At 39.7% G+C, this 25,729-nt stretch overlaps 1 protein-coding gene across 2 annotated transcripts in view; it reads left to right on the top strand.

The window, feature by feature from the left end:
• OXSR1 (oxidative stress responsive kinase 1) overlaps positions 1-16,066 on the top strand; it is a 94,350-nt gene extending 78,284 nt beyond the window's left edge. The window contains exons 12-18 of one of the 2 annotated variants that reach the window (XM_010357248.2): positions 2,517-2,552; positions 6,204-6,350; positions 7,797-7,861; positions 10,109-10,161; positions 11,689-11,757; positions 12,915-12,979; positions 13,402-16,066. In XM_010357248.2, the coding sequence (XP_010355550.1) occupies positions 2,517-2,552; positions 6,204-6,350; positions 7,797-7,861; positions 10,109-10,161; positions 11,689-11,757; positions 12,915-12,979; positions 13,402-13,476 (510 nt within the window). In that variant the 3' untranslated portion in view covers positions 13,477-16,066. The remainder of the gene's footprint in view (positions 1-2,516; positions 2,553-6,203; positions 6,351-7,796; positions 7,862-10,108; positions 10,162-11,688; positions 11,758-12,914; positions 12,980-13,401) is intronic. The other variant, XM_030930698.1, reaches the window with a different exon arrangement.
• The last annotated feature ends 9,663 nt before the right edge of the window (positions 16,067-25,729 follow it).

Genomic DNA, 25,729 nt, shown 5'->3' with positions numbered 1-25,729 from the left:
GTCTCTAATACCATTCCCCACTAAAGGGAACCAGGGCTCCTTTGAGAATGGTTGATTCCAGGGCTTGGGCAGGGAAAATGTAAGAGGAATCTTGAGTATTATCTTCTTTTGCCAGAAGGAAAAGATACTCAAAAAAAAAAAAAAAAAAAAACTCATAAGGACACAAGCGCCAGCTCGAAGTTACTCCTACTGGCAAAATCTGGGACAATTTAACCACCAAAATAAAGTGCAATAATTAATTATAAATAATTTAGAAAATAGGTATCTTTGAGTCTATACCAATAGCAAATAGATAAACAAATGGTGGAAAATGAATGGTTCTTCATTACAGTAGACTACCAAGTGCTGACCAGTAAATATGGACGAGTATTGGAGATGGAAAATCATCATTTTACAATCATTGTTGTAAGGATAGGACTAGGCAGGAATCATCAATGAAGCTAAATATAGGGGGAAGTTTTGATAAGCAGGATATTTTCAAGGTCTTAAAGTGTGTCCCCACATATTACCTATTCACCACAAGGGAAAAAAATCGGGTTTTTTTATACTGGAGAAGTAGGAAAATTCCTTGACCAAGTGATTAAAATTAACATCACCAACAAGGGGCAGATGAACATGTAATACAGTAAGAAGGACACATCAGTATGTAGAATTCCAAGTGGGAATTCGTGTAAATATAATAATAAGGAAACATCAGATAAACCCCAAGTGAGGGACGTATATTAAAATAAAGTATGTGGTGGGAGTGGAGGGACTGTATTTTCCAAAAATGTTGATGTTCCAGATTTTAAAAATCTTAAGAAACGTGAAAACTACCTGCAATACATGATCCTAGACTATCCTATACTGGAGGAAAAACAAAAGGCTACAAAGGACATTAGTGTCAACTGACATTTACACTATAAATTAGATAAAAGTATTATATCATGTTAAATTCAATGAGAACTATAGTGTGAAGTTATATAAGAAAACATCTCATTCTTAGGAAATGTACACTCTGTATTAAGTGGTAAACAGTCATGATATATGCAACTTATTCTCAAATGGTATAGGAAAAATATATTTAGAAAGAAAGAGAAAGTGAGCACCCAAATGATAAAGCAGATAAGGAGAAAAAAGGTTAATAATAGATGAATTGGGGTAAAGGGTATACTTATGTTCTTGTATTGTTATTCTAGCACCTTTTTTGTAAGTTTGAAATTATTTACACAAGTTTTTTTTCTTGTGGTCTGGATGAATGCAGTATTTACAAAATTGTTTTTTTTTTTTTTAAAAAAAACCTTTTGGGTTGGCCACTTACTTGGTATGCTACATTAGCTATTACCTGAACTCTGATTACTCCTTAATGAAATGGTGATAAAAGTGTAAAAAAAACCGTCAGTTGATCTTTGACATATTCTGACTAAGTCCATCCTTGGCAGAATTTACCATAAATTGTTATTTGTTTAGAGGTAAGTTTTTTGGTAAACTACAGTGCCTGTATCCAGAATTACTGCTAACTTTTACTATTTTACCAAATAAACAGCTTAAATTTTCATATGGCAGATTATAATTGGTCATTTCCTAATAAATGTGGTTTATACCAGATATTTGAGACCTCACCTCAAGTATCATTTTATTTCCACTGCCTTTATTTTTGCTAGTGGTTCATGTTTTATTTTTGGACCACCCATGTTTCTTTACATACCAGATTCTTGAATATCCAACACCAAGAATAAGGGTAGTAGACTCTTGACATGCAGCTTTCAGATCAATTTTGGCTCAAGAGTTCTCTCCATTAAAGCCTGTAAACAAAATTACTCTGCTTTGAGAATGTATATTGGATAATTAGCTTAAAAGTTTAAGTTTGGTCTGGGATCTTTTTTTTTTTTTTTTTTTTTTTTTTGAGACGGAGTCTTGCTCTGCCACCCAGGCTGGAGTGCAGTGGCCGGATCTCAGCTCACTGCAAGCTCCGCCTCCCGGGTTCACGCCATTCTCCTGTCTCAGCCTCCCGAGTAGCTGGGACTACAGGCGCCCGCCTCGTCGCCCGGCTAGTTTTTTGTATTTTTTAGTAGAGACGGGGTTTCATCGTATTAGCCAGGATGGTCTCGATCTCCTGACCTCATGATCCGCCCGTCTCGGCCTCCCAAAGTGCTGGGATTACAGGCTTGAGCCACCGCGCCCGGCCTGGTCTGGGATCTTATATATATAATATGTTCACCATTAGTAGAAAGATTTTACTTTGGAGAATGTGACAGTCCCATTATGTATGCTTATAAAGCTTACAATTTTAAAATACAGAATTTTAAAATTGATAAGTACATTGATGTATTTGTTACAGGCTACCTGGGCAAAAAATACAATACTATCATGACAGTTATTTTTTCCAGAAAACTTTCAGTAGACTTGCTGGTGAGTTAATATATGGATCAGAATTAAATGGAGTTGACTTGCTTTTAACATCATTTGCCGTTTGGGACTGACTACAAGTAACCTGAGTTGTGACTTAACAACCATCCTTTTTGTATTTCTTTTAGTCTCCCCGAGTGAAAGAATCAATATCAAATTCTGAGGTAAGTAATTGTGATTATTGAATCCTTGTTAAAGTATATGTGCTTTTGTTTTGGTTTCAATTTTAAGCACTTTTTTTTTGTGCATATGTGTGCTTAAATGGGAATGCAGCTTTATACCAATCAAATTTTAAAAGTTGGGCTAAGGGCTCAGAATGTTCTTCCTTGCTTTCTTGATTTTGTGAATTTTTTATTTTTATTTTTGGCTTGGGCTACTTGAAATGAAAAGTTATTTATTTATTTTTTTGAGACAGGGTCTCGCTCTGTCACCCATGCTGGAGTGCAGTGGCGCGATCACGGCTCACTTTCAGCCTTGACCTCCTGGGGCTCAAGTGATCCTCCCACCTCAGCCTCCTGGATAGCTGGAACCACAGGCATACACCACCATGCCTGTTTTTTGTAGAGATGGGCTCTCACCATGTTGCCCAGGCTGGTCTCAAGCTCCTGGGCTCAGGCAATCTCCCTGCCTTGGCCTTCCAAAGTGCTGGAATTACAGGCATGTGCCACTGTGCCCTGCTAAAAAGTAGTGTTTTTGCGTTAATTTGTTTGCGAATTTGTCATATGCCACCTGTCCTTTTTGAATTTTTTTCTTTCAGCCGCTTCTCTTGTGAAATAAATTCTATTTTCTGTGGTTACTGCGTCAGTATGATAGGAAATCCTGTTAAGCAGATATTTATTGGGTTGGTTTCCCTGTTCTCATTACTGGAGAAAACAATCATTTCTATGGTCTATTCTGTCATACACTCTTACTTTTGGCAGCATCTTCATTCTGAGCTCAGTATTTGGTTTAAACGCATCTCCTGCTCTTAAACCAATTCTATTTTTGCCTCTTTGCTGAAAAGTAACCTTTTTTTCATTTATTTTGTATATATAAAGTACATTTCTGTATGTGATTATGTACATTTGTTTACATAGAACTGTATTAAGAGTAAAAACAAATTACTTCTTTCACATATTAACAGGCCAATATCTGTCAACTTATATTAGAACTGTTGTTCACCTATATGTGTGGCTCCTCTTCTTGGTAAGGGAATTGCATTTTCCTGTCCCTTGAAATTACATATGGCCATGTCAGTTACTCTGGCCAGTGACATGTTAGCAGAAGTGAGAATCACTCATGATTCCCTTTGTCTCCTTACTCCTGCTACTATGACCTGCATTCCTGAGTGAGGATGATACCGAGTTTGTTAGCCCCTGCTGGTGAGAGATAGACTTGAAGTGTGTCCAAGAAACAACTTTTGTTGTTTTAATCCACTGACACTTCAGGATTATTTTTTACTTCTAATTTAACCTATGTTGACTAATACTTGATTTCTCAGAAGTTGAATGAGAGGCTATTTTACAGATTATCTAGTTTTTATTTTTAGTCTTCTCCTTGTTCCTTTGCCTAAGTATCTCCACATGAACTCTTGCATACTCATATTCTCATGCTCATTACTTCGTTTTTACATTTGTGATAAAATTCACATGACGTAAAATTTACCATCCTAATCATTTTCAAATATATAGTCCAGTGGTATTAAGTATATTCACACGGTAGTACAACCATCACCACCATCCATCTTCAGAACTATTTTATCTTCCCAAACTAAAACTCTGTGGCTATTAAACAGTAACTGCATTCTCCCCAGTCGCTGGCAACCACCATTCTATTTTCTGTCTATGAATTTGCCTACTCTAGGTACCTCATATAAGTGGAATTATACAGTATTTGTCATTTTGTGACCAGTCTATTTCACTTAGCATAATGTTCTGAGGTTCATCAGTGTTGTAGCATATGTCAGAATGTCCTTACTTTTTAAGGGTCAGTAATATTCCACTGTGTGTGTGTGTGTGTGTGTGTGTGTACACGTACCACATTTTATTCATCTGTTAGTGGACACTTGGTTTGCTTCTGCCTTTTAGCTGTGGTCCATTATGCCATTGTCAACATAGGTGTACAAGTATCTCTTTGAGACCCTGCTTTCAATTCTTTGGGGTATATACCTAGAAGTGGAATTGCTGGGTATATGGTACTTCTATTTGTAATTTTTTGAAGGACCATCATACTGTTTTCCATAGAGCCTGCACCATTTTACGTGCTCATCAACAAGGGTTCCAATTCCTGTGCATTCTGTCATTACTTTTAAAAATATATCCTTTCCGTCTTTACTATAGATAAATGTAAGTACATACAGTTTGGAAGCTAAATAGTCTTTTGAAATAGTATTAATAATTAACATTTTCTTTTTTTTTTTTTTTTTTTTTTTTTTTTTTTTTTTTTTTTTTTTTTTTTTTTTGAGACGGAGTCTCGCTCTAGCCCGGGCTGGAGTGCAGTGGCCGGATCTCGGCTCACTGCAAGCTCCGCCTTCCGGGTTTACGCCATTCTCCTGCCTCAGCCTCCGGGCAAGCTCCGCCTACCGGGTTTACGCCATTCTCCTGCCTCAGCCTCCGGAGTAGCTGGGACTACAGGCGCCCGCCACCTCGCTCGGCTAGTTTTTTTTTTGTATTTTTTAGTAGAGACGGGGTTTCACCGTGTTAGCCAGGATGGTCTCGATCTCCTGACCTCGTGATCCGCCCGTCTCGGCCTCCCAAAGTGCTGGGATTACAGGCTTGAGCCACCGCGCCCGGCCTAACATTTTCAAAAGTACTCTTAAAGGCCTACTTTTCTATAAAAATCTAGAACCAGTGAGTAACTTATGACTTCTTATGTATGAAGTTAAATGAACACAAAATTTTATTCCTTGTCTCCTTGATTTTGCTTATATAATATCACCTATTCGGCCTCTATTACTACTGTTGGAATGTTTTTCTCTTTCAACTTTACATTTTGGCTGTTGCATCGTTTTTCCCCCAACTAACTGCATAATTTTGAATATGTTTAACTTGTTTTTATACTCACAGTCAGTCATTTCCCCCCAAACTACATAATTAAAATTTATGAACTATTTCAGACATATAGAATAACATATATAAAATATATTTTTTTAGTTTTAAAGCATCACATTCACTTTTAAAATGCATTTCAGATATGTTAAGGAATTATTGGTTGATTGTCTTTGTAAGAAATACAAAGTCCCCATGCATGGAAAAATATAGCTTCTGTAATTTTGTATTACATACTTAAATCTGTATTTTGGAGGTGCTGTTTTGCTGGGCAAAGGAATGGAATAGATTTCGTTAAAAATAAATATAATGCAAAGTGAAAGAAGACAGACACAAAAGACTATGTATTATCTGATTCCATTTATGTGAAGTACCCAGAAGAGCGAATTTATAGAAATTAGATCAGTTGTTGCCTATAGCGGCTGGGTGTGGAAGCAGGAACTAACTATAGACACGAGAGGACTTTTTGGGGGTGATGGAAGTGTTCTAAAATGATTGTGGTGATGGTTGCACAATTCTATATATTGTACAAAAATCGCTAAATTGTATAGTTACAGTGGATAAATGTAGAGGAATATAAATTATACCTCACAGAGTTGTTAAAAGTTTAAAAGCCTAAAAATATTTGACTTCCATTTGGAATAGATGTATTCGGAGTAGACACAAAACCTGTACACTACCCAGAAACTACTTTGAAAATATCACCCTGAAAGGCTGCGCTTGCCGTCAGCAGACCTGCCTCCCTTTCCACACAACTTAAGAAGCACTGTATGTGTGTTTTTGTTGTAGCTTTTTCCAACAACTGATCCTGTGGGTACTTTGCTCCAAGTTCCAGAACAGATCTCTGCTCATCTACCTCAGCCAGCTGGGCAGATGCCTACACAGCCAACTCAAGTCTCTCTCCCACCCACCGCAGAGCCAGCAAAAACAGCACAGGTGAAGCCGGGGATATGCTTTCATGGTCATTCCTTTGGGTAGATGAAAAGAGCAGATATTAATATGGAACACAACGTAATGTAATCAGGTTAATGTCTTGTTAGATTTTGAAACAAGTTAGAAATTCTGTCTTCACATTTTTAAGCATGTACAGGTAAGAGAATTTTACAAGGATCACATGCAGGTTTTTACGCAACAGAATAAGTTAATGATGGAAATATTTCAAACATCAAAAATTTTGGGCTAATTTCTTGTCAGCTTTGTATTAGATAATACATTTAACTTCAGAATGCAGTTCATGAAGTTCAACAGAGACTAGGAGAATCAATGGCTGTACTATTTTTGTTGTTCACTCAGGCTTATACTTTTTATTAATACTCTGTTATCTGTGGTTTTTCTCTATTACTCTTTTTAAGTTATTTGTCAATTTTGTGAGGGTTGGTTTGTTAAGTCTGGGTATTATAATCTGTAACCTCATTTATCCAGGTGCACACAAACTTTATCAAATCATACTTCATTAAGAGCAGCCAAGTGAATGAAGGCCCTGCAGTGGGCTACTACATGCTGTGTAACTCCTACTCTCCCTTCAATGAACCTCAGACACTGCATACAACATGTGGCCCCTATGGTACATGGTTAAAGTAAGACTTTCAGCATCCATTCATTTATTAAATATTAGAAGTTCCATTTTCTTGTCTAAAGTTTTAGATGAAAAGAAATAGAAATTAACGGTCTGATTTTTTTTTTTTTCTTTGCACCCCAGTAGATCATCTTGTGTTCTGCCTTTGGAGATCACTGCTTTGAGCGTTTCCAATTAGTCATGGCACTTACTTCATTTAACTTTTTCATCCCTCAAGCTTTCCATCTCTGTCCTGCATATGGGAAAAGATACAGTTGTCTTAGGAAAACTGATGGAAAAATTAGATTCATTTTATAAACAACTTAAATTGAATGCATGTCCTCCCATAAGCAAGCGATAGCTGTACAATTTTCAGAGAGGATTAGTTTAGCCGTAAAAAGATGGAACCTATGTATGGGTTGGATGGATTCCTGAAAGGCTGCTGGTTCAGGCTCTACCTTTTGTATTGCCTTATGGTGCACTGGCAGATTTTTAAAAAATGAGAAATGTAGCTTCGTGTTTTTCAGTCTTGTAGAGGGGAACAGGGGTCTCAGAAATATAAAATGTAAATGTGGCTATATGTGAAATTTCATCTGGGCTTGAGAATTGTCTTTCTCATTGTGTTGGACTTAAACTGACATTCAGCTTTTGTTGCTGCCTTGGAGTGCATGTCCTCCTCCAGCAGGGAATGTCCTGGGGATTAGTACGACCTCAGCTGGAGATGAAGAAAATTGCTGCCAAGTACATGATTCCTCTGCCAGTGACCATTAGTCACCTCCCCACTTAATGTTTCAGGCAATGACTGTATACCTTTCAATGCTTTTTAGGCTTTGTCTTCAGGATCAGGTTCACAAGAAACCAAGATCCCAATCAGTCTAGTACTAAGATTAAGGTAAGTAGACATTTTTTGTTTTGTTTTGTTTTCTGAATACTCTGCATGTGCTGTAATAGTCTGTGCCTGAGAGTAACTGGATAGGATTGTATGTTCTCCAGCATCAAGCTCTGTTTGCTTCATGGTATATTATTTTCCTCAGAAATAATAGCAACAGTGAGGACCTGGATGTCAATGGGTGTTGTAACTAACTGATGCACATGTTCTCTTAGTTGTTTCTATGCTAATTGGTGATGAGTTTGTGTATTTGCAGTGTAGCTAGTTTGGGTCAGGAAGTGTAGCCTGTAACTGAGGAACAGTTTTTAGGGGAGCAGCACTAACTGGTTTATCTGAAGATCAGTCTTATAATTGTGACCAGGTAAGCACCTTGGACTCTGAGATCAACTAACCCAAGAGGGGAGGACTTTTTGATTGTGATAGATCAAATAAAGGCCTTGTTTTTAGAAGATTAAAAGGAAACCTCTAAATGTTTTTGTAGTCTGTTTCTGTTTTGCAGCCAGTACCCTAAATTGGTGGTTCTTGGTGGGAACATATAGAGAGGTCCTGACAGATTGCTCAGCAGGAAGTACCATAGGTAGCAATCTGTTCATTTTAACTCCCTGCCCCCCGTCCCCGCCTCCTCCACCGCTACCACCAGCACTAGTGGCTGGATTCAAATTCCAGAGCTTTCTTGTCAGAATAACTATGGCTGTTGGATTGCTCTAGTTAGGTCTCTTTCTACTCATAAATGCCTTTGAAAAAACATTAGTATTAAAGTATCACTTGAGGCAACTCAGGTCTTTTAAAACTAACATGTTTTAAAAAAGAGTTCCACTGAATTACCGTTAACGCATTCCCCTTGCACATATGAATTCCTAGTCATCTTTCGGTAAGGTCATAATTGGAGATAGAGGCAGCAAGAGCTATTTAAGAGAATGTGGTAAGGAGAATCTTATTGCTCCCTGCTACTAGGAGCAATGCATTTATGCCATAAATGTGAAAAGCAGATTTGGTTACCTTTCCTTTACAGAAGCCTACTCAGTATACCTGGTCTCATCTCAAAAATTCTGAATTACTAGGATGTCTTGACAACCTCATGCTGTTTTAATTCTACATAAAGAATAACACTTTAAGAAAATTATTGTGAAATGTATTAAGCACAGATTATGTATAGCACTCTTTGGTACTGTGGAAAGATGGATACTGAGAAAAGAGAAAATTAAATGACTCCCTTAATAATCAAGTCTAGGTTGGAAGTTGATTTGAACTATGTACTGACACAGCTAAAAGCAAATTTCAGGTAGTGTATATAAGCAAAAGTATAAGTTTGTATGTACCTGTGTAGATAGAATGCAATGCAAGGGAAAATCATTTGGGGCAGGTTATATTTGAAATGGGTAGTTCTATTTTAAGCACAATTTCAGTAACATCCTCAAGTATATTATTCTTCAAATAGAAGTAAACCCTCTCCATTATTTATATAAAATAGATTTGAGTCCTAAGTGAGCAGGCATATCTGCCCTTAGATATATAATGCTCTCATTTCTCTGTCTTTAAACCTTATAACCTCCAGGGATCCTGCTTTATCTCAGTACGTGGTGTGGTCATCACTGAAATTGTACCTCACCAGTCATGTTTGAATTTCTGGAGTCATGTATTAACTCTGCTATCAGTATGGACCCAATTCCTTTCCCTATCTTCTCTGCCTACCCAAATCCTGCATATCTGTTAAGTCCTATATAAAAACTACTTCTAAAATTTTTCTTTATTATCCCCATCTCTCGTATATTGTTTGAATTCCTATGGAATTTGAGGGAGTATTGTGTATTTCATTTTATGAGTCTGCCAAGACTGATCACCAGTGGTAGGCAATGAATTGTGGGCATGTAGGAATGGGGATAGGGATGAAAAAGGCATCCTGTATCATTTTAATCACACCTCCCTGTGCTCATACAATTTTCCTGTTAGTTCTATATGTTCTTAGTGGGAATAAGGATGGGAGTGGGCATATAAGAATCTACTCAAAGGCATGAAATTTTTATATTGATCAGTAAGGGACGTAGATTCAAAGGGTTGTAGGACAATTAGATGGTCATTCTAAATTGGTTTTGCTCTGAGCTCTGCAGTGTGAACATATCTGAATACATCGTATGATCTATGGGAACAAAACAGTCTTTCTTGAGGCACAGCTTTCTTAATACATGTTGGCAAAATCTCTTTGCATAAATTTAGAAATTCTTATTTTATGCCTTCTGCTTTCTTTCATAGGAATTCCAAAAAAGAACTAAATGATATTCGATTTGAATTTACTCCTGGGAGAGGTGAGGCATCAAACGGATTGAAAACAAAATAGCTTCTAATTTGTGATTCAATGAAATGTGTTGTGAAGTTTCTGTCCTTTGTGAAGTTTTGCTTTTAAAGGATAATAAAAATTTTCCCGGTTTTGGGGAGCATATAAGTGAGATAAAAATGCAGTTTGTAGACTACTAAACACATTTAGAAAACCTTATATAATAACACAAACAGTAATAAATATATAATAGCTCTTTACAGCTTAGTATAGGCCAGGCATTGTCTTAAGCGTTATCGTATTAAATTCTCACAGCAGCCTACTAAGGAAAAATTATTATCCCCATATTATCGATGATGAAATCAAGACTTAGAGAGAGGCAAAGTAACTTGTTCAAGGTCACACAGCTGGAAAGAGGTAGAGCTGGAATTCAAACCAGGTCTGTCAGAATCCAGAGTTCTTGCTTTATACATGGTTGTCCTTCATGATGGTAAAGAAACAAGGTCTGCAGTCTCCTCTCTCCTCAGACAGAAGCTGAGGCCTGTCATGTACTGTTTCTGGCTGTCGAACTTCACCTTGAACAAGGCATGTTTTGTTTCTTGCCTTTATTACTCAGGATTCTAATTTGGGGAGTAGCCAGCAAGTATCTGTTCTGTGTATCATGCTTATTCTTCTTGCTGTCTCACTATCATCAGCAACTAACCACTAAAGAGAAAAGATGCAGGTGTACAGAGGTGTTACCAGTTTTACTTTTTAAAAACCAGGCAACATCACATTTTCAGGAATTAATTCAAATTGCTGGTTGCCTGTGTGAATGTGTGGACACTCTCTGCAGCAGTCCTCCTGTTCTTCTGAGGTGCTCATTTTCAAGCCCTTGGGAACCAGTACTACTGAGTCGGTTGAAGATGAGGTTAATTGGGGATATTCTATCCTCATCTTTTTACTTTCTAGTTATACCCATTGCTCAGATTGTACCACCTGGGATAACTAGATAAGAAGAAAAGCCCACCAGAATAAAAAAGTAAATGAATTTAGTAAAAAACTTGGAGTGTGATTCCCAAAGAGAAGAGACAAAAATTTTTTGAGACAAAAATTGTTGCCTCAGTTTTTGAGAATAAATCATTTTGGTTTTTTAGCCCTAGAGATGCTCAGTATTCAACATCATGTCTCAGAGCTCTGAGAGCTCAGTCCAGAATTGTACTCGAAATAGGAATTTCCCCTGCAACATCAGTGTCAGGTGCTCTTCTGACTGGGCCGGAACCCATCTACATTACACCATTTAGAAAGTTATCTTTACATTGAGCTGTATAAACCAGATATTTGCCACCTGGTTTATACAGATTCTGCCCTCTAGCTAGATCTGTGAGAATTCCTCACTTGAGATAATCCCAGTGGTAGGAAAAGTCTTTGGGAGGAAGACCCTGCCTGCCTTCTTGGTTCTGTGGATTTAGCAGCCAGCTTGGGCCTAGCATGGCACACTGACACCCACACTAGCTGTGAGAGTTAACAGCGTCAAGTATGCACAAAAAACAGAGCACTGTCTTCTTTGTCCTTGCAGATACAGCGGAGGGTGTCTCTCAGGAACTCATTTCTGCTGGCCTGGTCGACGGAAGGGATTTAGTAATAGGTAACTCCATTGCGTTCTGCCCATGTGCTCCTGTGTCTCTGTATACTTAGTACATAGAAAAGCAGGTTTTTAATTTCACTGACTAGGTCTGATGGTTCTTGAAATGGTTCTTGACTTTGCTGAAATTATAGGTAATGGGATAGTTCCTTACACACACACAAAATTTCACCTCTGAGTTTGCTTTGTGACCTCCAATGATAGTAAGTGAAAGCACACCCAATGTCTTTAGGAGACTAATAGAAATTATGGCAAAAGTAATAAGTTAAAGTAAGCTTGGCCATATCTGAGCTGTTTTGGATACCTAATTTTTGTGGCCCCAGTTGAACAAAAGTCATTAGAGATTTAGTCCTAGAAAAGCAGGAAGGAAGAGAGAAGGCCCAATGAGGCCACAGGTCCTTGTTACTGAAGGAAAAGACCATGTCCTTAGGCACAGTTTTCCATGAAAGACCAGATAGTAAATAGTTTAGGCCTTGCGGGCCATGTACAGTGTCTGTCGCTTTTAAACCACTCGTAGCTTGCCGGAGAACAAAAACAGACCACAGGCTAGTTTGTTGACTTCTGGCCTTGGGGTTTCTGATACGTAAATCAGGAAATCATACCTCTTTTACCTGCATGTCTTTCCTAGCTTAATACAACAATTTTTTTTTTTTTTTAAGACGGAGTCTCGCTCTGTCGCCCAGGCTGGAGTGCAGTGGCCGGATCTCAGCTCACTGCCAGCTCCGCCTCCCGGGTTTACGCCATTCTCCTGCCTCAGCCTCCCGAGTAGCTGCGATTACAGGCGCCCGCCACCTTGCCTGGCTAGTTTTTTTGTATTTTTTTAGTAGAGACGGGGTTTCACCATGTTCGCCAGGATGGTCTCGATCTCCTGACCTCGTGATCCGCCCGTATCGGCCTCCCAAAGTGCTGGGATTACAGGCTTGAGCCACCGCGCCTGGCCAATAGAACATTTTAAAGAAAATTAATTTGACAGTGGCTCAAGGTGTACTACTTAGAAATCAGTTTAAAAGACACTTTCATTTGGGGAGTGATTATTTGATCTGTCTGCTTCCATTTTGATTGTACAGAGCATATTCTTAACTACCATTTAAGCTTTTAAAATACGGTTGAAAGTGGATGTATGTAACTTCTCATTCATTACCTTCTCTGTATGATTACAGTGGCAGCTAATTTGCAGAAAATTGTGGAAGAACCTCAGTCAAATCGATCTGTCACTTTCAAACTGGTACTCATCCCTTCTTCCTTATGAAAACATCTTGCCTTTTACACACTGGCAGCTTCTCCAGACCAGCTTCTATGTGCCCTGAGTGATGAGAATATTAAAATGTGGTGGATTGTGTTCATTTAGCCTCCCCAGTGCCCTGGGCTGATGTTTCCCTTTGAGTGGCCACTCTTCCTCTGTCCATGCCAGGAAACCTCTGACCCCAGCCCCTTGGCTATTCATAAGAGAAACTATTAGCCAGTCTGACTCTAGCTGTTTACCCAGCCCCCTTCTTTTCTGGAATAAATACTTTCGTCAGTCTCATATGTGTATCCTAGGGACCTGTTGCCCACTGCCTACCTTCCCACTATCCCATGTCAGTTTTATTTGCTACCTGCAAGTTTGTTTATAAATAATCACAGTTTCTCATTTTGTTTGGTTCTTAGGCATCTGGTGTCGAAGGCTCGGATATTCCTGATGATGGTAAACTGATAGGATTTGCCCAGCTCAGCATCAGCTAAACCACAACCCTGGAAGAGGCGGCCTAAGGAGATTCCACACATGCGTATCTCTGTTGCTTCTATTGGCCTAAACCCACTACTGCCAAAGAACCCAGCAACAAACCTCCCGGCTAGGAGCTTTAGAAGTCTTTATGTTCTTCCTGCCATCATTCCTCCTTTTCCCACAGGAAAAGAAAAGTTGGATCACTAGTGGCCAGCATCCCCAGAGTTCCGTTAGTAAACTTACTTCATATGTCCCCTGTCTTCCTCCATCTGAGAAGTGGCCCATGTGCTTCAAGGCCCAGGAGGGAGATCTGTCAGCTCATTCTTGCCTTACTCCAATGATGGCCCAGGTGGAAAAGTAGCAGCTGTATCGGGCTTCCTCATCCCGCCTGTTCCCCCACACCTGCCAGGATATGGACATCTTGGGATATCTCTTTACCACTGAAGTAGAATTGATTGTTCAGCTGGAGCCCAGAGAATTTAATTTAGTGTTTTTTCTTTGTACCTGATGTGAATTCTAGCAACCTTTGTTAGGAAAAAGCACAGCCTCAGATGGAGGCAGCCTAAACTGTGTTCTTGTTTTGTTCATGGTGTTTCTAAGCGTTTTGCTGAAGCTGCCCTCAGGCACCCCCTTCTTCATTGCTCTCTCCAGAAAGGGTTGCTAGCCTTAACTTCAGCTGGTGCAAAACATCTGACTGTAGCCGAACTTCAGCCATCGGATCCTTCAAAGTGGAACTTTGGATTGTTTTTACAGACAACATCGAGTAATGGCTTGTAAATGTGAATTTTGCAAGAGGTGGTTTTTGAACAGGAAAATCATAATTCATATCATTGGAGAAGTATTTATTTTCAAATATTAAATTGAAGAAAAACTCAATCCTCCCATGAAAATCAGTTCGCCTGGCCTCCAAGTCATGAGGAAATGGGTATACAAGGCTGAGATTTCTACAGCAATAAAGGAGACACACTGGGCCGGAGAGGCCTGCCTTCTGCCTGCTCTCCTGCACTGACCCTTTGGAGGGGGTCTCTGTGTGCTGAAGCTAACTCAAGATGGAAAGTGAAACCACATGTGCCGTGACTTTTAGGTTTTATGAGTAGACAGTGTTCATTTGATTTTCTACAGAAATAATATAAATTATTCTTTAGGTTTAAAAAGAGCACTCATAATGCAATATGTGAATAATCAGTGAGGTTGATTTTTCTTTTTTCCTACCGTTTCATAGTCTTTGTCTAACTGCTAGTAACCCTGTCGAGTTTTATATATGAGTGGGATACTCAATCTGGCCTTAAAAAGATACACAAAGATGGGCTATGGGTCCCTGGAAAGGGGGAGAGTTGCCCTTTACAGAATCACTCGAGCCCTTTCCAGAAGTGTTGGTCTGATGAACAAGGTTGTTTTACCTTATTTTCTCTTGGAACATATCTGAAAGCCTTCCCCACAAATAACTTGTCACACCTTTTGTTTCATTCTGAGCCTTTAGTTTTAGTCATGGGCTTTCTTCACCTGCCCTAGGTGCAAAGGCATGTTGGGAAAGAGATGGATGTTGGGGAGGAAGAGGGGATGAATTTCAGATGGGAGTTGGGAGGAGAGTAGGTGAGAAAATCAGACACCAAAGTTCAATGTCCCAGCAGTCTTGGTAAAAGGAGGGAGCCTGCTGAGCCAGAAGGGAGAAAAGAAGATTGACTAGCTTGCTAGAAAAATATTTAGCTTTTCTTTCTCTTTTTTTGGGTGGGGGGGGGGGGATGGAGAGGAAAAAGGACAGGGAGGTGGGAATGAGGTATAGAAAAGAGATAGCATCCTCTTTGGCACAAGACTAGTGGCTTACCTTAGAGTCTTTCTGTTTGTTTGTTTCAAACAAACCCATCATAATCTACTTATTTATGAATTCAAGGGGTGGTAGTATCACTCTGTTCTAGCATTCTGTGTGGAGATGGTCTGGTGCCCAGCTGGGAGTGAGCAGCAGCCCATCCCCTGTTCACTTTCTCTAGCCCATCATTACCTGTGAACTGCAGTGGGGCAGTCATGGCAAATAGAATTGGGCTGGGGTTTCTCCTTCTTTTCAGTTCATTGTTTGCCCTGCTAGGAATTAGAAGACAGACACCATGTCCCAGGACAGTGTTATTTCTTCTGCATGATGTGTGGTAGACTCCCTTTGCTGGCTTGTGCAGTGATACTGAGAAAATACATGAACAGAAACTGCCCAGGTGGAACAGCATGTAACCTAGTGAGTGACTGTACTCCTTTCTAGGAATGCTGGTTCAGAGTGCACCTCTGTCACTAGGTCCCAGGATCCCCTTATCCCTGGAGTAGGGACTAACTATAGCACAAAGTAATATGTGCCAATGCTATTTGTGAAATGTTTGGTCTTTCTAAATGACTAATGGATTTGTTTGGGTTTTTGCTTAAGTTTTGAACCAAACCCTAGAGCCAGCTGATAATATTTAATAATCTGGAGGATAGAATGATGTACCAATAAGTGGAGATTCCTCCTTATGATGTATGCTAGGTTATGGAAGATGTAAAATATTCAACTTTTTCTTCCTTTTTTTGGACTTTGTATTTTACTGCATGTTTTCTTCATTTTTAATCAATAAAGAGTAAATTGTCCGTAGTGGTGTATGGATGCTTTATTTTAGTGGCCGTTGGCAGAGAGCTGTGGGTTGTGGGTCAGGGAATCACCATCAACTTTAATTTTTCATGTGAATAGAAGCCAAAGTACATATAAACTATAAAGTGTGTCTGTTGATCTACAAATTACCTAGAACCGTTAAAGCCATTATATAGTTGGGGAAACTGCAACCCTAAAAGGGAGGGATGAGGTCAGCCCAAGGAATTAGGGTGGGATATGGAACTCCTTTTCTTATCTTTTGATCTTTTTAAATCTTTGATTTTGCTCGTGCTGTTGGGCAAGGAAGGATGCCAGATTCAAGCCCTTGGGAGTCTCTTTTGAAAGTTCAGAACAGGGCTGAACTTATCTCTTCTTGGCTTTGATATTGCAATGGTGAAGTTACATATAAGATTCTAGGCTCCTTTGTATTCCTGTTGTCCTCCCAACTGCAGGAGGAATCTTCCCTCATCATCCATCCTTCCCAACGGCAGTGGCTTTTGATCCATGATAACACTGCTTGTGGGTCCTGGTATTTCAGAGCTCAGGGCTGTGGAGCCTTGGAGTTGACAGTACTGTTTGGCCTGCAGCTAGTTGATTTTGCTTTCAAGATAAGCAAGTTATAAAAGTGGAATCAAACTATCATGGGGATAGGAAGGAGGTACTGGTTACTCGTAAGTGACCATGGTATATCTGGAGGGAAGTGAAAGGGTCAAGGGCAAATTGAGCCTTCACTTGCCCATTTCTGACAAGATAGGTCGTATCACTAGGCTTGGTTCCTTAGCTTTATTTGTTCGGCAGCAATACTCAGTGCATCCATTCAGGGATTCCTCCTTTGAGTCAGGTCATCTACCCCAAGGTTTTTCGTTTTGTTTTGTTTTGTTTTGTTTTTTTCTTTAATGGACTTTAGTTTTTAGAGCAGTTTTAGTTTCACAATAAAATTGAGTAGAAGATACAAAGAGTTCCCACACACCTCCTGACTCCACCCACAAACAGCCTCCACTACATCCCCCACTAGAGTGGTACATTTGATACAATTGATGAATGTACATTGACACACCATTATCACCCAAAGTCCATAGTTTACATTAGGGTTCACTCTTGGTGGTGTACATTCTATGGGTTTTGACAAATATGTGATGACATATATCCACCATTACAGTATCACACAGAATAGTTTCACTGCTCTAAACTTCTGTGCTACCTGTTCCTCCCTCCCCCACTAGCCTGTGAGAACCGCTGATCTTTTTACTGTCTTTTGCCTTTTCCAAAGTGTCATATAGTTAGAATCAAAGAGTATGTAGCCTTTTCAAATTTTCCTTTTACTTAGTAATATGCATTTCAGTTTCCTCAGTGATTTTTCATAGCTTGATAGCACATTTCTTTTTAACAGAATAATATTCCATAGTCTGTACCTCAGTTTATTCACCCACTGAAGGACACCTTGATTATTGCCAAATTTTGGCAATTATGAATACAGCTGTAGTAAACATCTGAGGGCAGATATTTGTGTAGACAGTTGAAAACAGCAACAGCTTATTTGGGTAAACTCCAAGGTGTGCGATTACTGGATCGTGGGTAAGGCTATGTTTTGTAAGAAACTACCAAACCTTGTGGCTGTACCGTTTTGTATTCCCTCCAGCAGTGGATGAGAGTTCCTGTTACTCCACATCTTTAACAGCATTTGCTGTTACTGGTATTTTGGATTTGGCCATTCTAATAGGTGTGTAGTGATACCTCTTTTTAATTTGCAACTTCCTAATGACATTTGCATCTTTTCATATGCTTATCTGCTATCTGTGTATCTTTGGTGAGGTGTGTGTTCAGGTCTTTAGCCCTCCCCACTTCCCCCCTAATTTTAACTTTTTGTTTTGAAATAATCTCAGACTTACAAAAAAATTTACAAAAACAGTACAAAGAATTCCCCTATACCCATCTCCCAACTTCCCCAAATGTTAACATCTTACATAACCACTTACAATGATCAAAATCAGGAAATTAACGTTGATACATTATTGACTAGTCTACAGATGTTATGTAAAAGTTGTCAATTGCCCCACTACTACTATTTCTGGTCCCACGATTCAATTCAGGATCTCACATTGTATTTAATTGTTATAATTCCTTAGACTTTTTCAATCTGGGATAGCTCCTAGTCTTTGTTCTCATGGCCTTCACACTTGAAAAATGATGGCTAGTTGTTTTGCAGAATGACTCAATTTGGATTTATCTGATGTTGTCTCATGATTAAATTCAGGCTATGCATTTAGAGAAAGAAAACCACTGAATTGATGTCAGGCTCTTTGCAATTGATCATCAGGAAGCACACCATGTAAACATCTCATTAGTGGTTATGTTAACTGATCACTTGGTTAAGGTGTGTTTGCTGGATTTCTCCACTGTAAAGTTACTATTTTTCCTCTTATAATTAATGTTTTGTGATGAGGTAGTTTGAGATTATATAAATCTTATTACTCATAACTTTGCTCAAAAACGTTAGCATTCTTTGATGATTCTTACGTAGCTCAATTATAACTGTGATATTTGCTAAATAATTTTTTTCTTTTTTGTTTTAAATTAACTGTCCCAGATTCTGACTAAATGAAGATTTTCTGTTTCCATCACTTATTCTAAATTTATTAATTGGAATTCTACTGTAAGGAAGAGTTTTCCCTTTTCCCTCACTATGTGTGAGTTCAATTATTTACTTATGTAAGCATGACTTGCCAACAGAATATATTATACGTGTTAATTTTTGCTGAACTGATAGGGGAGAAATTATATCCTGGTGTTGGTTTCTCTATATGTGAGGTTGGAAGGTTAAAGAGTCATTTATAGTTAATAGACTTGCTCATTTTAAAATTAAGTTAATTTTCTTATTGAGTTTTAACAGTTCTTTGTATAGTTTTGTTAGTCTTTTATGAGATATGCCTTTTGCAAATATTTTCTCCCAGTCTGTGTCTTATCTTCTTGTTCTCTTAACAGTGTCTTTCACAGAGCAGATGTATTTAACTGTAATAAAGTCCAGCTTACCAATTATTTCTTTCATGGAGCACGTCTTTGGTGTTGTAACTAAAAAATCATTACTATGCCCAAGGTCATCAAGGTTTTCTCCTGTTGTCTTCTAAGGATTTTATAGTTTTGCATTTTCTGTTTGGGTCTGTGATTCATTTTGAGTTAATTTTTGTGAAGGGTGTAAGATTGTTTGTAGAGTAAGTTTTTTTGCATATGGGTGTCCACTGTAATAGTGGACTCATCTGTTTCTCCTTCCACTTCTATCAGTTTTTGCCTGACATGTTTTGATGCTCTGTTTTTAGGTACATACACATTAAGGATTGTTACATCTTCTTGGAAAATTGACTCCATTAAGTAATGTCCCTCTTTATCCCTGGTAACTTTACTTGGTCTGAGCGACTCCTACTATCTTTTGATCAGTGTTGCATGGTATATTTTTCTCCATTTCTTTACTTTTAATCTATATGTGTCTATGTTTAAAGGGGGTGTCTTGTTGAAAACATACAGTTGAGTCTTGGGTTTTTTTGATCCACACTGACTACCTCTGCGTTTTTGTTGATGTTTTTAATACTGATGGCATGTAAAGTGATCTGCTATTGATACAGTTGGACTAACACTTGTTATAGTTTTCTATTTGTTGCCCTTGTTCCTCAAACTTATTTTTGTCTTCTACTCTTTTTCTGCCTTTTGTAGTTTTAATTGAGAATTTTATATGATTTTATTTTCTCCCCTTTCTTAGCATACCAATTTTACTTCCTTTTTTATCTTTGTTTAGTAGTTGACTAGAGTTTGCAATGTATATTTCTAACTAATTTAAGTCTTTTTTCAAATAACACTATACTGTTTCACAGGTAGTACCAATACAAAATAATCCTGTTTCCTCCCTCTCATCCTTTATATTATTGCTGTCATTCATTTCAGTTATACATAAGCATATATATTATATATGTGTGTATATATATATACACAAGCAAAGATAATCTAATTTGCTGCTGTTATTTTGAAGAAAATGTTATCTTTTAGGTCAATTATGTTTAAGTAAAATAAACTTTTTTTTTTTTTTTTTTTTACCTTCACTTATTTCTTCTCTGATACTCTTCATTTCTATATGTACTTCCGAGTTTCTGACCTATGTAATTTTCCTACTCTCTGAAGATCTTCTTTTAACATTTCTTGCAAGACAGGTCTACTTGTAACAAATTCCCCCAGTTTTTGTTTGCCTGAGAAAGTCTCTATTTCTCTACCATTTTGGGGGGATAATTACACAGGATACAGGATTCTAAGTTGGTGGGGCTTTTTTCTCTGAGCACTTTAAATATTTCACTCCACTTTCTTCTTGCTTATGTGGTTTCTGAGAAGCTGATGTAATTCTTTTTTTTTTTTTTTTTTTGAGACAGAGTCTCACTCTGTTGCCCGGCTGGAGTGCAGTGGCGTGCTCTCGGCTCACTGCAACCTCTGCCTCCCAGGTTCAAGCAGTTCTGCCTCATCCTCCCGAGTAGCTGGGACTACAGGCACGTGCCACCATGCCCAGCTAATTTTTTGTATATTTAGTAGAGATGGGATTTCACTATGTTAGTCAGGATGGTCTCGATCTCCTGACCTCGTGATCCGCCCGCCTCAGCCTCCCAAAGATGTAATTCTTACTCCTCTACAGGTAAGGTGTGTTTTTTCCCTCTGGCTTTTTCAGGAGTTTATCTTTTATTTTCTGTAGTTTGAAAATGAGATGCCTAGGTGTAGTTTTTGGCATTTATTCTACTTGGTGTTCTCTGAGCTTCCTGGGTCTGTGGTTTGGTGACCAACATTAATTTGGGGAAATCCTCAATCATTATTATTTCAAATATTTCATTTGTTCCTTTTTCTTTCTTCTCCTAGAATTCCCATTGCACATGTTATACCTTTCATAGTTTTTCTTTAGTTCTTGGTTATTCTCTGTTTTTCACCTTTCAGTTTTTGTTCTTGTTGCTTTTCAGTTTTGGCAGTTTTTATGCGATATCCTCAAGCTCAGAGATTCTCTCCTCAGGCATGTCCAGTCTACCAATAGGCCCATCAAAGGCATTCTTCATTTCTGTTGCAGTGTTTTTGATCCCTAGCATTTCTATTTGGTTCTTTCTTAGAATGTTCATCTCTCTGCTTACATTGCCCATCTGTTCTTGTATGCTGTCTACTTTCCATTAGAGCCCTTAGCATCTTTGGAGTGTGTGTGTGTGTGTGTGTGTATGTATGTATGTGTGTATGTTTTGTCCATAGTTCCTGGCCCATAACTCCCATAAACCCTTGTTACAGTAAACAGAATCTCTCTTTCTTACCTTCTCCAGTCTCCTTTTCTCTGCCCAAGGCAGGACTCTAATCTGATTGTGGGTCATAAAAGGCCCTCATTCCAGAGGGGGGACCTGCCCTGTATCCTGGAGGAAGGAATGCTACACAGAGTGGCCAAAAAGAATCTGAACAGACAGGGCTTGCTGGGTTTAGATCATACCCTTTTCGTACAATCACATTTTGACATGGCTGTCCATGCTTCTATTCATATCATGCCTATTGAATGAAGTCTCCACAAAAAAGCCCAAGAGGACAGGACTGGGGGCTTCTAGGGAGCTGAACACATGGAGGGTGACAGGGAAGGTGAACAATAATTCATCCATGTGCAGGAAGCTAGGTGCAGTAGCACACACTTGTAATCCCAGCGACCTCAGGAAGCAGAGGTGGGAGGATCGTTGGAGCCCAGGAGTATGAAGCTGCAATGAACTATGATTGTGCACTGCACTCCAGCCTGGGCAAAACAGCAAGACCCTGTCTTAAAAAAAAATCCACATGCTAGGGGGGTAGTGCACCCCAATTCCACAGGGACAGAAGTTCCTGTGCTTGGGACTCTTTCAGACCTCACCCTATGTATCTCTTCATCTAGTTGTTTATTTCTATCCTTTTAAATATTATTTATAATAAATTGGTAAACCTAAGCATTTTCTTGAGTTCTGTGAGCTGCTCTAGCAAATTAACCCAAAGAGGTGTCAGGGGAACCCCACCTTAAGTGGGTCTGTCAGAAGTTCCAGAGTCCCAGACTTGTGACTGGTATCTGAAAGTGGGAACACCAGTCTTGGAGACCTAGCCCTCAACCTGTGGGGTCTGATGCTATCTGCAAGTAGATAGTGTTGGAATTGAATTGGAAGAAACCCAGCTGGTGTTGGCTACAGAATTAATTGCTTCCTAGCTGGTGGGGAGAAATTCCCACATATTTGGGGGTCACAGAGGTCTCCATTTTTGATTATTTTGTTGGTGTGAGAGCAGAGGAAAAATTGAGTTTTTCCTAAGAGCATGTCAATCATCATTGCTTTAAATTCCCAGTCTGGTAATTCCAACATGAATAACTCTTCTTAGATCTGTCAAAGAAGTGAAGTCACAGGGCAAAACACTGCTAGATTTAAGTCTGGTTCTGATCTCTGCTCTGTCTCTGCAAACTGTGTTTTTGCCTTTTAGTATGCCTTATAATCTGTTGTTGAAAGCTAGACATGATGTATACTGGGTAAAGGGAATTACAGTAAATAGGCCTTTAATGATGTGGTAAATTGTGGGGAGAGGGAAAGCAGTCTATGGTCCTGTGATTAGGTCTCGGTCTTTTAGTGAGCCTGTGTCTCTGCACTGTGAACGTTACAAGTGCTTCTCAGTCTCCCACCCTCTCTTTAAATTGCAAATTTGAAAAAGATTTGAGACATCATCTAGTCCATCCCTGCAGGGGATCTTTGAGGAATAATACTTCCCTCTCCCTCCACCCCACACACGGACACCTCCCTCTGCTCCCTGGACATGGTTGCCAGTGATCTTCCTGATACTTCCCATATGGAGAGTGTACAAAAAATTAGCCAGGCATGGTGGCAGGGACCTGCAATCCCAGCTAATCGGGAGGCTGAGGCAGGAGAATCGCTTGAACCCGGGGGGCAGAGATTGCAGTGAGACGAGATTGCGCCGTTGCACTCCAGTCCGGGCGACAGTGCGAGACTCTGTCTCAAAAAAAAAAAAAAAAAAAAAAAAAAAACCAGAACACTCTGGCTTATTTCAAATGGTTACTTGCCTTTCCCTGCTGGAAGCATAAGAGAATTTTTCTCTGATATTCACTGTGTGAACCCAATAGAGCTCTTGGAAGTAAAAGCCACAGAAATATGGAGGCCTTTCTCTGGAGTTCTTAACTCTCAAAGTAATCTACATTGCGTCTCCAGCAATTTGTCAGTTAAAGTTCAGGTTTTCTTATCCTGGTACTGGTTCCTGCAGAGGTTTCTTGTGGATTTCTGGTCCAGTAAATTGTAATTCTTTTTTTTTTTGAGACAAAGTCTCAGTCTGTTGCCCAGGCTGGAGTGCAGTGTTGCGATCTTGGCTCACAGCAACCTCTGCCTCCCAGGTTCAAACAATTCTTGAACCTCAGCCTCCTGAGTAGCTGGGATTACAGGTATGCATCACCACGCCCAGCTAATTTTTGTATTTTTAGTAGAGACAGGGTTTCCCCATGTTGCCAGGCTGGTCTCAAGCTCCTGACCTCAAGTGATCTTACCCGCTCAGCCTCACAAACTCCTGGGATTGCAGGCATGAGCCACCGCGCCTGGCCTAAATTGTAATTCTCTGTATTCACCTGTGTGTCTCTAACTTTTGGGGCAGTCTTTTGCCTTGTGACTTCACTTCACTGACAGATCTAAGAAGAGTATTCATTTTTCAGTTTGTTCAACATTTTACTTGTTAAAAAGGAGTGGCAATTTCCAAGCTCCTTATGTGCCAGACCAGAAACCAGAAGTCTTACCACAACTTTTTATTTAATAGAATCATTAAATTGCAAATTTGAAAAAGATTTGAGACATCATCTAGTCCATCCCTGCAGGGGATCTTTGAGGAATACTTCCCTCTCCCTCCAGCCCACACACGGACACCTCCCTCTGCTCCCTGGACATGGTTGCCAGTGATCTTCCTGATACTTCCCATATGGAGAGTGTATTCATTCCACTTAAAACTGCTCGGCTGGTTAGAAAACTCTTGTTACACCCCTCTTTGGTCTTAGCTGTGGCCTTGAATGAAGGCAGGTACAAAGAGGAAAATGAGGAAGACAGCTTCAAAGAGGATACCTGGTCATGGGCCTTGAAGCATTACAGAGAGCCTTTGGCAGTCTTTACAGGATATGGTGGGGAGGAAGGGAGGACAAAGTTAAGGGGAGAAAGAAGTAAAGCAAAACATTAGGATTTGGGGAACGTAAGGTAACGTGAGACCAGTGACATTCAGTGCCTCAGTTCCAAGGTTTGGGGATCATCGTTCAGCTGGAGACTGACTCTACGAAGGTCTTTGATCAGGCCTCACTCTTGTCAGGAGTCTGCTAATCATTCTTTCTTTCTCTGCTTTAGAACTGTACACCAAGAAGTGGAAGAATCTTTAGAGACCATCCTTTACCCAGATGGGGCAACTGAGGGCCAGAGCCAGGAAGGAACAGATTCTCAGGGTGAATCACTGGCAGAGCTCACGTTTCCTACCTCCCAGCTCTAGCTTCCTTGGTTGCTTGGAGCCAAACAAAGCAAAAATTCCTTTTCTGACTGGAGTGAGGAGATGATGAGGGCAGAGGACAAGGCTTGTCTCCACCTCAGTTCTTCCCCATAAGGGGAATACCAGACTAGGCAGCGGTGACTGGTAGCAACTGTTTATTCAATAGAGACAATGAGAATAAGAACACTCAAGGAAGCTAAGTGAAGGAAAAAAGAGCCGGGGACAGTGGGGATCCTGGCGGGAGAGCTTGGGGTGGGGCAAAGAGCAAAGCATGCTCCCTGAGCAGCATGTCAGGCCTTGCTTCTGCCCTCCACTGTCTGCCCTGTCTTGACCTGTACTGCAGGCTGACTGATTAACAGGCTACCAGCAGCTGTGCCAGTCAGGCGGCCAGGGCTGCTTTACACAACATTGCTTCCTCGCATTCCCTTCAGTGATGTTCCTCTGCTTATCCCTTAAAACAGTTCAAAATTCAGAACATGAAAATGCTCTCTTATGCATACACAAGCAGACATGTATATGTGTATGCACCTGGTGTGTGTGTGGGCTGTGGTGGAGGCATACTTTGTCCTGTGTTCATTGTCACTGAGATTGCTCAGGAAGGCTGGGCTACTTGCATTTGTTTTCATCTTTAGAGTGTGTTAATGGTTTCCTTCTTCATGAAAGCAGAGCTCAAAATGCAACTCTGTCGTTGCTCTGCATTCTTGGTTTGTCTTTGGTGTTGAAAAGGCAGTGCACTTGTGCTTTTGGTGGGGCTCCTGGTCTGCATGCTGCCTCCTAGGATTGACAGGTATTGCATATCACCACATACCAGACACCCACAGGAGAGAAAAATCATCAGGATCAAGAGGCCAGAGTGGGCTGCTGGCAAAGTTTATCTGCAGGCTAGGTGCTTGCTGCTCTCCTGCTTATCCATGCTGCCTAGTGTGGGCTGTCCCTAGAAGGGAATTATGTGTCCGTCTGAGTGCTGCAACTACTGTCAGCGTTTTACTATAGTGGTTTTACCTCTGCCTGTTGATTGACCCATCTACCTGTTTCATTTGAGTTGAGTGTGAATTGTTTAGGATGTTGCAATTAGAGGTGGTACGGGCTGGAGTGGACTATTTATTTTTCTATTTTTTAAAATTTTAATTTAAGTTCTGGGA

This window comes from Rhinopithecus roxellana, chromosome 1, assembly GCF_007565055.1.
Source record: "Rhinopithecus roxellana isolate Shanxi Qingling chromosome 1, ASM756505v1, whole genome shotgun sequence".
Taxonomy (NCBI): domain Eukaryota; kingdom Metazoa; phylum Chordata; class Mammalia; order Primates; family Cercopithecidae; genus Rhinopithecus; species Rhinopithecus roxellana.
The sequence above is the reverse complement of the archived record's forward strand: the minus strand, read 5'-3'. Positions and strand labels throughout refer to the sequence as shown.